At 39.0% G+C, this 14015-nt stretch overlaps 1 protein-coding gene across 2 annotated transcripts in view; it reads left to right on the top strand.

The window, feature by feature from the left end:
* Positions 1-14015, top strand: part of LOC307126006 (interferon-induced protein with tetratricopeptide repeats 1B-like) — a 57181-nt gene that overhangs the window by 22404 nt on the left and 20762 nt on the right. For both annotated transcript variants that reach the window (XM_079816326.1, XM_079816325.1), the window contains exons 3-7: positions 1125-1702; positions 1820-1887; positions 1971-2185; positions 4384-4634; positions 4718-4855. In XM_079816326.1, the coding sequence (XP_079672452.1) occupies positions 1125-1702; positions 1820-1887; positions 1971-2185; positions 4384-4634; positions 4718-4855 (1250 nt within the window). The remainder of the gene's footprint in view (positions 1-1124; positions 1703-1819; positions 1888-1970; positions 2186-4383; positions 4635-4717; positions 4856-14015) is intronic.

Raw genomic sequence — 14015 nt, 5'->3', positions numbered from 1 at the left:
GAAACTCTTGTTACATCCATCTTATATGTTTCTGTTTCTGATCATAGACTACACCCTCTTTTGCGGAATTTATTGGTTCCTCAAAAAGGTTTTGTTGTATGCAGTGATTTCTTCAGACCAGGGGTAGGCAAGTTCTGTCCTAGAGAGCCGCTGTCCTGCAGAGTTTAGCTCCAAACCTAATCAAACACACCTGAACAAGCTAATCAATGTCTTCATGATTACTAAAGCTGTGTTTTCTTTGTTAAAGGATTGGAGCTGAACTTTGCAGGACAGTGTGTCTCTAGGACTAAACTTGCCTATCCCTGCTTCAGAAAAACACTGCATACATTTACAAAAACTATTTTCTCATTCCCCCTTTAAACTTTGTCCAGGACCGGTGCCAATAGCCTTGTGGGTAGCATGACGACATATAGCGCAGTTTGGCATCTGGCGACCTGAGTTTGATTTTCAAACTTTTTTTGTTCAAGCTTTTGTTGTCCTTTGCCGATCCTATTCCCCTCTCTCTCCGCCCATGCTTTGCTGTCTCATTTGCACTGTCCTGTCTAATAAAGGCACAAAAAGACCATTTACATAAATTAAAAAAAATAAACTTTGTCCAGGTCAAATCTGTCAGCAAGGGGTTGAAAATGGCAGAAATAAGAGCTGGGTCTATGTGCACACATTTTTAATGGAAACAAACTCTGTTGCACTTCTTCAGGCTATCTGGAAACCAAAACACAGGAAACAGAACAACACGTATTGTGAGATGTGATCTCACGAAGAACATTGTTCTGAATCAGTATTTATTATTGCTAAATCAATTTATTCAAGCTCCATAGAAAACAAAGGCACTGTAAAATACATGTTTAATAAGATCGACCTATATTAATGAGTTATTCATTATTAATTCATTAATTTTATTACATTTTAGGAGTCATTAATGCAAACAAAAAACAAAAGAAATGTTTTCAAATAAACAAAGCATTTTCACTCTTTTAACTCTTCTATACCAATTTATTGTAATTTAGGCATTTACATTAACAGTGTCATGTTTTATGATACCATATGTAGTTGTTTGTCAGTGGTCATATCTCCTAGATGTGGAATTAATATACATTTTTTTAATGTATGTTTTTCTTAAATAGGTGAAAGCTGTCTTCTTAGAGAGACAAGGATTTGTCTCATAAGATTCAGTGAAACAGAAAAGTCTGTTCTAAACCTGATTTTTGATGGAGGAAGTTATGAGGAAATTGGCAGTGGTAGGCTTAAGATTTTCAAAGGTTCAATGAACAAGAAGATTGTGCACTTGGTTGATATTGATATTTGCAATGCCAAGAGGATTCTTCGATGGGAAAGACTGACTCCTGGGCCTCATGCCATTCTGCTTGCAATTTGTCTGCATGATGGCCAATTCACAGACCAGACCAAAGAGATTCTTGAAAATTTTGAGTTTCTTGGAGAGAAATTTTGGAATCATGTCATTGTAGTATTTACAGAGGGAGACTGTAGTATAAATACATACACTGGAGCTCAGAGAAGTGTATTGGAGTGGCTTCATGAAAAATGTGGACACAAAACCTACATCTGTGGCTCTGAACCAACTACAGAAAGGATAGAGCTTTCTGAGAGGATACAGAGGATGATCCGGGGAAATAATTCAATGCATCTGGTATTACCAGAAATCTCAGATGGAGATTCTCAGTCCCCTTCAGACATTTTAAGGGTAAGTCATTGATTCATTTCTTTTAAAATGATCTCTTTGCAAATGCAGTATTATAATTACTTGTGTCTAATTTGACAATACAATTACAATGCACTTAAAACACTTTTTTTTACACAGAAGCTAGATGTAAAAGATGATTTGTTCACTCCTGAGGTCTTCTTACAGGAGGGGCAAAGCAAATACAGGTACTGTACTATATTAACAAACAGGTGAAGTAAGCTATTGAGTGTATCAGTTTGCATTAATATTTGATATTTCTTTGAAATAGGTTACAGAGCAGCCATGCAGGCTGGTTCCATTGTGAGATTACAAAGCTTGGTTTTAACATGAAGGGGGACGGGGAGGTGCTGTACAGCTCTGTTCTTCAGGACATCGACTGTCCAGTCCCTGCCAACCATTACCAAGCAGGACCCCTGTATGATATCAAATGTGTTCAGGGTGAGCTGTCTCAACTCAGCCTACCTCACTGCGAGACCTCCATTGGTGAGTTGGCAATCGCAGGGTTCCCACTCTTTTCTTGAAATTATTTTCCAGGACTTTTCCAGGACATTTTTAAGACTTTTTCCAGCTGCTACAGTGCGAGTCAAGTTATCACAACTAAGACCGGGGCGATATACCGATATTATCACATCGAGACATATTTTGAAACCGATGTGATATTGTACCTATACCGTTATATCTGTATTATAGTTGTGCAAAGATTGTTGTCTTTCACAATGCCACCTGCTTTCCTCTACTTGCTTACTTACATGTTTTTTGTTTCTGCTGTCGGACAATAGAATAAGTATGAAATACTGAGTGGAACATGGCCCGGTAAGACTACCTGTTACCCGTCGCTGTCTCGAAGCTGGCGTCGTGCTCGCTACGGCTCCACTAAAACCAAAAATATATTTCATGCAAAGGTATGAGTGACGACACGCCCACAGCTTTCCACTGCTCCTCTGTCACTCAACAGAGAGAGGGAGAAAAACCTCTCACTCGATATACTACGATACAGCAACACTCTTTAACAGAAAGTCGCTAGCTTTGGCCCTTCTTTGGATAAATAAATCCTTACTTGGGTATGAAAAACCGATAAATCTAGCAACAAAGACAGATGAAAACACTGGGAAGCAGAACGGTTCTAAGGAAATGTGCAATTTGATTGGTTGGTAGCGTCACCAGACCTGCCAACTTCGTCAAAATATTTTGAGTACCACTTGTGTTGTGCAGCTTTTTTTTCAGACTTTTGTAACTCCATTACTTTGCACGCAGTAATTTCCCCATTCACCGGCTAGAAAATGGTTATAAAAAAAAAACAATAAAACCTATATTTTTGATTACAAAATATAGACATTTTGTACTGTACTGGCCACAATCTTTAAATGTTTTTTGCCCTCCACATGGCGTCGACAGTCCGCAAAACACACACACACACACACACACACACACACACACACACACTTGTTCAATTGTTGTTGTATTAAATTAAAATTGCCAGTAGGTGGTGGTAAGTCACTGTCTTTATGAGTGAGTGAGTGAGTCAGTCAACGAGTCATTCATTCATTCAGTAACGAAGCAAGTGGCTGTATTTATGAACGGATCATTAAATCTCACGATTCGTTCATACTAAGCCACAGATTCGTTCACGAATCACCACTGTGTGCTGCAGTTCTGCTGTGGCTTTCGTTGCAAAATAGAGCAATGATCGGCTACTGACAATACTGTTTTAAATGTAGACGTTACATCATCACTTAACAAAAGTTACCCTTAGCTTGTTGAACTGTTGTATAAAATGTCACGTTTGAAATCGTGGATATTCGGGAAACATTGCATTCTTGCTTGTATAATATGATCAACATTAAAAACACTGCTGTATCAGCCTGCATTTTGATCGCAGATTTAATCGCACAAACAGCGCAAGCGGCTCGTGACAGAACACAGACCGACTGAATGACACTTTAATTTAAAATCTCAAATGAAGATCACTGAACTCCAGCTTGCTTGTCTCTGTTTTCTGATCACCCGCGCTTCAACTGTTTAGAGAGGATTCATTATTTAAATCTGGTAAAAACAGAATGTAATGTGTTGTCTCATTTATTCAGCAAAACAAGTGGTTTTGTTCAAGTTTAAAAAAATGTTTATACACATTTCAGTCTCGTCTTATTTTGTCAACGATATTGCATGTGTTATTAGTCACAGTTATCGTTTAATGACGTGGGTGTCGTCTCTCATCGTCTTGTCTTAGTCAGGGAAAAAAAGGTCGTCAACGAACATTTTTCATCATAATTTTCGTTAACGAAATTAACACTGGTTGTCAGACAGGAGTAGCCTACCGCACGTGCACATTTGCCACAGAACTCACAACGTCCGTAGTTTAGAGGGGCAAGTACCAGCTTACGGAGATGTCAAATTGCGTACTTGCTTGAAAACAGACATTCATGCGTAAAATGTTTAACCCGTTTGTGTTCATCCACAAGGAGGGACAATTATTTTCCAGGACAACGCAAACGTTTCCAGGACATTTTACTTTTTTTTCCCATTTTCCATGTGTTTTCCAGGACTGGAAAATTGGTCTTTCGTTTTCCAGGTTTTCCAGGACGCGTGGGAACCCTGAATCGTATGAACATTATGAGAGATACTGAATTAAGTGCAAAAAAACCCATTTGTTTTGTAAAAATCTTTTTTTTTTTTTTTTTCAGAGGATGCCTACCACTTCATGTCCGTTATACATTACTCTAATGAGATTATTGATATTCTGAAGCCTAAGACTATCACAAGCACACATGTTACAGTGAGCATCCCAGGAACATCAAAGTTTTTACTTACGAAACTACAAAACTGGTTTACAGATGATTGGAATGAGACATTTGGCCAAGTGATGCTGTTCTACATAAAGGAATCACATAGGCTGCATGTGTTTCTACAACCACGCAATGTGGACCCCGAAGAAGTATGTTTTTGTGTTCATTTTTCACCTTGTTTTGACTGACTTTTATTTACATCACATTTTCCCTGGGGTTTTTTTTTTTTCAGGTGAGAAAATGTAAAAAAGATTTTACACAAATCCAAACAGCTTGTGAATGCAAGCTCACATATAATTGTGAGTACAGCATGTCCTGTGATCCTGTTGAGGAACATGAACTTTCAGAGAGGCCAATGATACAAACACCGGTCAGTATGGTTTAGAATAAGAACAAGGCTTAGTCAATATGACAAAGATTTTAACTGATACAAGATTTCTCTTATTTGAACATTTTTTAATTTAGGAATCATTGGGGAATTATGTATCAAATAGTTTATATTTAGTTTATCTACCTTTTATGTTTTTTTCTCATAAAGTTCTTGAAATATATATATATACATATATACTTTTCTTTTTTTTACTGGCAAAAAACATTCAATATATTCAAAGAGTCAGTATTGTTGAACCTTCTTCATAACCTCTGCAATTTGCTCTCTGGCATGCTGGATATCAGCTTCTGGGCCAAATCCTGACTGATGGCGATACATTCTTGCCTTGTTAGTAATCAGCATTTATCACAATTTGTGGACTTCTCCTTTTGAGGACTGACCACAGGTTCTCTATGGGATTAAGATCCAGGGAGTTGCCTGGCCACGGATCCAAAATTTCAATGTAATGATCTCCGAGCCACTTCATTATATTATTATTGCCATTACCATGCCTTGTGACATGGTGCTCCATCATGCTGGAAAATGAACAGAGAATCACCAAATTGCTCTCAGGTTGTTGGGATAAGTTGTTTTGGCTGGAGGTTTTGATACCGTTCTTTATTCAAGGAAGTGTTTTTGGGCAGACTTGAGAGAGCCCACTCCCTTGGATGAAAAGCAAATTTACACTGGATGGTCTCAGGAAGCTTCCCTGTTGACACGATATAGGACTAATGGTAGTATTCACCTTTTCTTCTCCAGACAATCTCCAGACAGTCGAAAGGGGACTTTATCAGAGAAAATAACTTCACCAGTCTGCACTTATAATCGAACCAGAATGATAGTGATTAGTACTTGTACTGGCTAGTACTTATACTAGTACTTAGTACTTATGCATCAAATGCAGACTTGAGAGAATCGAACTGTTAAAGTGCCCCAATTATGCTACTTTAAAGTTTCCTAATTTAGTTTTGGCGGTCTCCAACAACAAGTTTATATGCATCAAAGGTTAAAAAAACTGTTTAATTTTCTCATAATATACATTGTACATCATCACCACAATGTTCAATGATTCTCAAACGACTCGAATCATTCGACGGATGAATCAGTCTCTCTAAATCCCTCTTTTTCACGAGCCTACTCTGCTCTGATTGGTCAGATGGTCCAGTCTGTTGTGAATGGTCTACCGCGCATATTTCAGAAACAAACGGCCATTACCATAAGGCAAGGCAAGGCAAGTTTATTTGTATAGCACATTTCATACACAGTGGCAATTCAAAGTGCTTTACACAGAAATGAAATAAAAATATTACAGTTATAATAGGAATTTAAAGAAATAAAAAATAAAGAAAATATTGAAAGATAAAAATAAAGAGTATAATTAAAAATAAAAATAAAAACAGGGTTAAATTTAAGCATATAAATTAAAATGCAAGCAGTTCGGACAAAGCACGTACAGTGGCACAGCTCATTCAGTAAATGCACAGCTAAACAGATGTGTTTTGAGTCTGGATTTGAAAGTGGCTACTGTTGGAGCACATCTGATCTGTTCAGGAAGCTGGTTCCAGCTACGGCTGGCATAATAGCTAAAAGCAGACTCTCCTTGCTTTGAGTGAACCCTTGGTATTTCTAATTGACTTGATCCTTATGATCTGAGTGATCTGTTGGGTTTGTATTTAATCAGCATATCTGCAATGTATTGAGGTCCTAGGTCATTGAGTGATTTATATACAAGTAATAGCACTTTAAAATCGATCCTAAATGTAACTGGAAGCCAGTGTAAAGATCTGAGGACTGGTGTGATATGGTCATATTTTCTGGTTCGGCTCAGGATCCTGGCAGCAGCGTTCTGTATGAGCTGCAGCTGTCTAATGGTCTTTTTGGGAAGGCCGGTGAGAAGACCATTACAATAGTCCACCCTACTGGTAATAAAAGCATGAACGAGTTTCTCTAAGTCTTGCCTGGAAACAAAGCATCTAATTCTTGATATATTTTTGAGATGATAGTAAGCGGATTTAGTTATTGCTTTGACATGACTATTGAAACTCAGGTCTGACTCCAAAATCACACCAAGATTCCTGACTTGATTTTTTGATTTCAGGCCTTTAGCCTCAAGATATGCGTTCACCTTCAGAATTTCATCTTTGTTTCCAAATGTAGTAATTTCAGTTTTGTCTTTGTTTAACTGAAGAAAGTTTTGGCACATCCAACTGTTAACTTCATCAATGCATTTACATAGAGAGTCAATGGGGCTGTAGTCATTAGGTGATAGGGCTAAGTAGATCTGGGTGTCGTCAGCATAGCTGTGGTAAGCCATTTTGTTATTTTTCATTATTTGGCTGAGTGGCAGCATGTACAGGTTGAATAGGAGTGGTGCAAGAATTGACCCTTGTGGGACTCCGCATGTCATGGATGTCCACTCAGACTTATGGTCACCTATACTCACATAATAACCTCTCCCTTCTAAGTATGACCTGAACCATTTGAGGACCATTCCAGAAAGCCCAACCCAATTTTCTAGCCTGTCAAGAAGTATTTTGTGGTCAACAGTGTCGAATGCAGCACTGAGGTCCAGTAGTACCAGAATTGATGTTTTGCCTGTATCTGTATTGAGGCGAATATCATTTATAATCTTTATGAGCGCCGTCTCTGTGCTGTGATGCGGTCGGAAACCAGATTGAAAATTGTCAAAGTATCCGTTTGAGCTTAAGAATTTGTTCAGCTGACTGAAAACAACTTTTTCAATGATCTTGCCTATGAAGGGGAGATTTGAGATTGGTCTGTAGTTGCTCAATATGGAGTTATCCAGATTTCTCTTTTTCAGGAGAGGCTTAACTACTGCGGTTTTAAGGGAGTTTGGAAAAGTCCCAGAAAGAAGTGAGGCGTTTACCACTTCTAGGAGATCTGCTTCTAAACAGTTAAACACACTTTTGAAAAAAGAAGTGGGGAGTGTGTCAAGGGCGCAGGTTGATGTTTTAAGGTGCTGTACTGTTTCTTCTAAAATTTTACCATCAATTGCTTCGAAATCAGTCATAGTAACTTTCTGAGGCTGTGGTCTGATCTGATTCACCTCAGAGCAACTAAACGATGTGCTGATCGCATTTCTGATATTAATGATTTTCTCGGAGAAGAAGGAAGCAAACTCACTGCATTTGCTGTCTGAGAGCATTTCACTGGGAATGTGACTCGGGGGGTTTGTTAGTCTCTCTACAGTAGCAAAAAGAGTGCGCGTGTTGTTTATGTTTCTGTTTATAATATTTGAAAAGAAGGTCTGTCTAGCTTTGCCTAGTTCCACATTGAAAGCACGAAGACTGTCTTTATAGATCTTATAATGGACTACAAGTTTTGTCTTTCGCCACATGCGTTCCGATTTCCTGCATTGTCTTTTCATTAATTGCACTTCTGTTGAGTTTCTCCAAGGTGCTTTTTGTTTGCCACTCTTTTTCCTGGCTTTTACAGGAGCAATATCATCAATTACACCCTTAACTTTTGAGTTAAAAGAGTCAAGGAGAAAATCAACAGAGTCTGCAGATATGCTTGGTGTTAGAGATATAGCCTTCATAAACAGCACACTAGTGTTCTCATTTAAGCATCTCTTTTTGATAGAGACAGATCTGGTTTCAATGGCAGGAGAGATTGATATATCAAAGAAAATACAGAAATGATCAGACATTGCCACATCCTTAATAACTATTGATGAAATGTTTAGCCCCTTACTGATAAGTAAATCTAGAGTGTGTCCACGATCATGTGTGGGTCCGTGAACATGTTGTGTCAAATCAAAAGTGTTAAGAACAGTCATGAGATCTTTTGTTGTACTGGATTCAGCATTGTCAATGTGAATGTTAAAATCCCCAGCAATAGTAAAACAGTCATACTCAGATGAGATTGCTGATAACAGCTCTGTAAAGTCATCAATAAAGGCCGGAGAATATTTCGGAGGCCTATAAATAATGATAAGCAGGATGCGTGGAGCACCTTTTAGCACAATGCCCAGATATTCTAGAGACAAATAGTCACCAAATGATACTTGCTTACATTGATAGACATCTTTAAATAGTGCTGCGACCCCCCCGCCCCTTCTGACTGGTCTGCAGACACTCATAAAAGTAAAGTTAGGAGGGGCTGTTTCATTGAGGACTGTTGCACTGCAGCTGTCTTCTAGCCACGTTTCATTTAGCAGCAAAAAATCTAGGTTGTTTGTGGATATTAAGTCGTTGACTAGAAATGATTTGTTTTTAAGTGAACGGATGTTTAAGAGTGCTAACTTAACAGTATTAATTTTAATTTTTTCCCCCATAGTAATCTTAGTTTGACAATTAACAGGCAGCAGATTAGATGGGTTTGCCATACGGCCTGAGAAAGCCTTGGACTTTCTATCACGTAACAGAACAGAAATAGAGAAAGATAGAGGCACACTGGATTCACGCATGTTTTGTAAACATTTGATAAGATTGCTGTTGACGTTGCGAGGACCCAGAACACGTCACTGAGAGCTGGTATCAGTTGCTTTTGGTGCAGATGGAGGAGGGTGTGTGCCCTGGCGTTGTGACCGAAGAAATCTCACAGGAGGAGGGGCAGAGCGAGCTGGGCCCACAGTCTTTGGTGGTTGTGGGGCTCGACGCTCTTTGGTTGATATCTGGGGGCTCGCAGTGATCGAGTATGATTGTCTGTTTCCAGTATAAACAAAATCCATTTTCTCTGTGAAGCTCAGAGGCGGGGATGCTGTAGAGCGGGATAACATGTCTGGTGAGGGGGGCTGTTTCTCTGGTGTTACCGGAAACTGCAATATGTTATCGTCCGGTTCAAGGATTGACTTTTCTTCCAGCCTATTGCTTATATTACATATAAGTTTTAAAAGTTCACCAGTGTCACTCCTGATGGTCCCCATTTTTACCAGTGCCTCCACAGACTCCACAGTATGGGCTGAGATGTTACTGTTTAGTGGCTCGATCTGTGTCACTTCGAGCTGTTCTAATCCATCACAGTCTATCTGTGGTGAGCTCTGAGGGCGGGGTTCAGCTGGGAGTGTGTCCATGAGAAGTGGTTGTTGTGGCTGCGTGGTGTTATCATTGTCCTTGTGGGGTGTATCAACCGCATGTCCATTCAGATGCTGAAATGAAGTCCTGTGATCGTACTTTACTGGTGTGTGTGTGCTATCCAGGTTGAGTGGGTTAGCACACACAGCTGAAGGATGATGAAGGGAAAAATAAATATTGTCCTTTAGCACTCTTGCACCGAGTTTGTTTGGGTGGAGGCCATTTGATGTAAACAGTTGTCTCTGACTCCAGAAGAGATTAAAGTTGTCGATAAAGTTCACTCCCTTCATGTTGCAGGTTTTTTGCAGCCATGTATTAAGCCCAAGTAGCCGTGAGAACCTATTTGTTCCTCTTGCTGGAAGTGGTCCACTGATGAACGGCTGAACTTTCAGTTTTCTAAGTGTTTCAAAAAGTTCATTAAAATCCCTCTTTAGAAGTTCTGACTCCTCTCTCTGAATATCGTTCTTTCCCACATGAATGATAAGTCGATTTGCAGTCTTATGTTTCATCAGAATGTTCTTAAGTTCCCTGTTTACATCAGAGACTGTTGCTTGTGGAAGGCAGCATGTAGTTGTATCCCTGCTGCTAATGTTTCTGATTGTTGAGTCCCCCACTATGAGAATCCTGGGCTCGGCTGCGCTCTGAGCTGAGGGCCGCTGTCTGCTCAACCTTGAGCGCCTGTTAGCATCAGTGTTAGCTGCGGGCTGATTCAATCTGTGTTCGGTCATATTCATCACATTTGGGGATTCCTCACCCACATTCATTAGCACTTCAAATCTGTTTTCAAGATGTATATTTGGTGGTAGAAAACTAGTGTTTGCAATCCTTGTGTCTGGGGTAGAGCATGCTACTGCGGCAATATGTGATGCTCGTGACAATCTGATGTCTCAAGTGCCTTTGGGTCTTGCTCCCTGTTTGTTCCATTGATTAGTGTGTTGATCAGTTACTTGTTTCTCTACATGTTGAGTAGCACTACATTTATGGGACTCACCGGCAGTGTGCAGAGGGCGATCATGATGAAGCTCTGCTGTGTGATTCGTCTGGTTGGATGGTTCCGCAAATAACTTTGTTTCAAGAACTGCAATCCTTTGTAAAAGTCTGTGGCAGTTTGTGCAGCAAGTAGATTCTAGAAGAGGCATTTTCTTATCCTTTTGAATGTAGGCAGCTGTGTTTTCCCTTCTCCGGAATGTAAGCTGGAGGCAGTGGGAGGCTGGTCGGTTGAAATATTCCGCTTTTTGTTTAGGAATTCAGTCACCAGAGTTTCTAATTTTATCATTGGAGTCAAGCTTTGTCGTTTGAGCAATGTGCTGATTTGCTGAAGTTGTAAAATATAGAAGCGATAGAGCAAAGCGCGGAGCAGTAAGCAAGAGCGTCCGAACCGTAGCGAAGCAGGAAGTCCAGGAATAACTCAACTCCAGCTCCGTCCGGAGGCTTCATAAAGCTCAGCAACTCTACACACTAAACACAGTATCAATGACGTCGATTTTACACCAATCCCAGTGCGAGTCCGAATCGATGATAACAAAATGGAATAACTATTTATTCAACCCGAAACCTTGAGCAGGACGTTTCTCAGTGATAAACGCTAGTCAGTTTGAGGTACATTATGAGATGTTTCAACTGTAATTCCTCACCATCAGCATTAACAAGTGCGTCCATCAACAAACCCGTGTGTGTGTGTGTGTGTTTCTAATTTATTGCGGTGCACATATGGCCGAGCTGAGCACTTACGTGAATGACTGATGTAACATTAAAGTTTGCAAAACAAATCTTCATCACTGACATCGCAACGAAACAGCTTGCGACTCGTTCAAATATCTATTTGTTTAATTGACTCAGAGTCGACTCTTACTTTTGAGAGACAATAACTTTATATACGCTGCACTTTCAGATTTAAAACTTTGCAGGATGTTTTCATTCACTTAGAACTGTTACACTACATGAAAGATTTTTTTTTCAAAATCCATAATAGGAGCACTTTAAAAATCCCAGAAGATGCTGCAGGCAGTCGATGTACGGGAGCCTGCAAGCTTTAAACTTCTCATTCTCACTGAAAGAGATTCCCATTTCAAGCTCGCAAATACATAAAAGCAAACATTTGTCCGTTTGTTTTACTTTAATTTTGGCTTATCAATGTCACTTATACACTACCAGTAAAAGTTTAGTTTCACTTACTGATTCTTTATTATTAGGCCTACTATCTTGTACAGACTTTCACATAGTAAAGATCCCAGTTCTGCACACTCTGCTTTTCTCACTCAACTTCACAAGGTGCATTGTAAGGATCAGTTTTGGTGCTAAGACAAAAGCTGAGATACACACCTCAGCAATTGAACAATAAAAGTCACTAATCTTGAGAGAAAGATCTCACAGAAACTGTGTGACAACACCCTGACAAACGTTCCTCCCCCCTCCCCATTTTGCCCTCCCCTTGCCCTGGTTTCAAGTCACCAAATGCAGATATACCAGTGATGTATTGTTTTGTAGCAACCAATGTGGATCGGGTTAAATGAATCACTGTGGTACGTCTGGTCAGGACGCAATGAAGATGCTTATCGGGTTTGTTGAGGATTTATTGGGTGCATGTGTGTGTGTGGTTCTATAACACAAATAGAAACCAATATATCAATACTTAACATTAATAAAAATAATAGCATAACAAACAATACTCAATAACAAAGATAAACAATTTAAATACTTAGGAAGACATTAGAGCATATCCAGAAGTAATATTATTCACTTTGTCATCTTATCTTAACCTTGGTCAGACCCGATCGAACCCGCGGCCGTAGCGTCAATGACGTCACATAGACAGCGCGTGCATAACAGAATGACTAGCATTTTCTAGCGTATACGATAATTACAACAAATTATATAAATATACACAATGAAGAGGCAATTACACTTACGCTTGATATAAACAAAGAAAAAATGTAGAAATGTCGTTATATGCATGCAGTATGATAATATAGGCAGGTTGATCGGCCGTATGCAAAATTAGTCCTATTGAATGTAACAAACAGGATTATGGTGATATTCCATAAAGAACAAGAGAAATAAACTCACTAAACATAGAAACTTACTTTTAGATGCACGCACACGATTAATAGCACCACTTTTATGACATGAGGCAACTCTCGTGCGTTTCGCAGTCCACACTCTACGGAGATCATAACAACTGAATGACGCACTTCCAACCAGAGATGTATAGTAACGAAGTAGAACTACTTCACTATTGTACTTAAGTACTAAAAGGCAGTATCTGTACTTTACTAGAGTATTATTTTTTTCTCCTACTTCCACTTTTAATTCAGTACATATTTTCGATGAGTTTAATACTTTTACTCCGATATTTTTTTAATGTGCTGCATCGTTACTCGTTGTTACGATGTTACGAATCATTCCATTCCAAACCCACATTACCGCGCATGAAGCCTTGTTTATACTCGCCGCGGCCGCAAGAGAGAGAGAGCGCGCGCGCGAGTGTGCGAGAGAGAGAGAGAGAGACAGAGCGCGAGAGAGAGAGCGCGCGAGAGAGCCCCGCGAGCACGCATTCACTGTCTCGAGCGTCTTGCGCTCAAATTGCTCTCTATTTGTTTACATAGTTAATGTGCACTGTGAAGTAACATATACAAACAATGAACAGCTGTATTTTTATTAACTAAGATTTACAAAGATTAATAAATACAGTAACACATGTATTGATCATGGTTAGTTCATGCTAGTTATTAGTCTAATTAATATATTAACTAATGGTATATATTAACTAATGTAATGTTAACAAATCAAACCATATTGTAAAGTGTTACAAACAAATCATTTACTCAGAACATCTCTTGAAATGAGAATATAAGTGTGCTTACCCCATTTTTTTTTTAGTAAGAGTGGTTATAGTAAGATTTCATCTTAACGAACTACAGTATTTTCAGGTAATTTATATGACAATATGTAGAAAAATTACCTACCAACATTGTGATTGTCCTTTAGCTTAATCATTTGAAATAATAAAAACTTTTGACTACTTTCTTTAATAACTACATAACACAATACTTGTACTTTTACTTTCAGTACTTGAGTAGTACATTGTAAAATAAACTACTTGCATAAACTACTTGAATACTTTA

This window comes from Gobio gobio (assembly GCF_949357685.1).
Source record: "Gobio gobio genome assembly, chromosome: 4".
NCBI lineage: Eukaryota > Metazoa > Chordata > Actinopteri > Cypriniformes > Gobionidae > Gobio > Gobio gobio.
The sequence above is the reverse complement of the archived record's forward strand: the minus strand, read 5'-3'. Positions and strand labels throughout refer to the sequence as shown.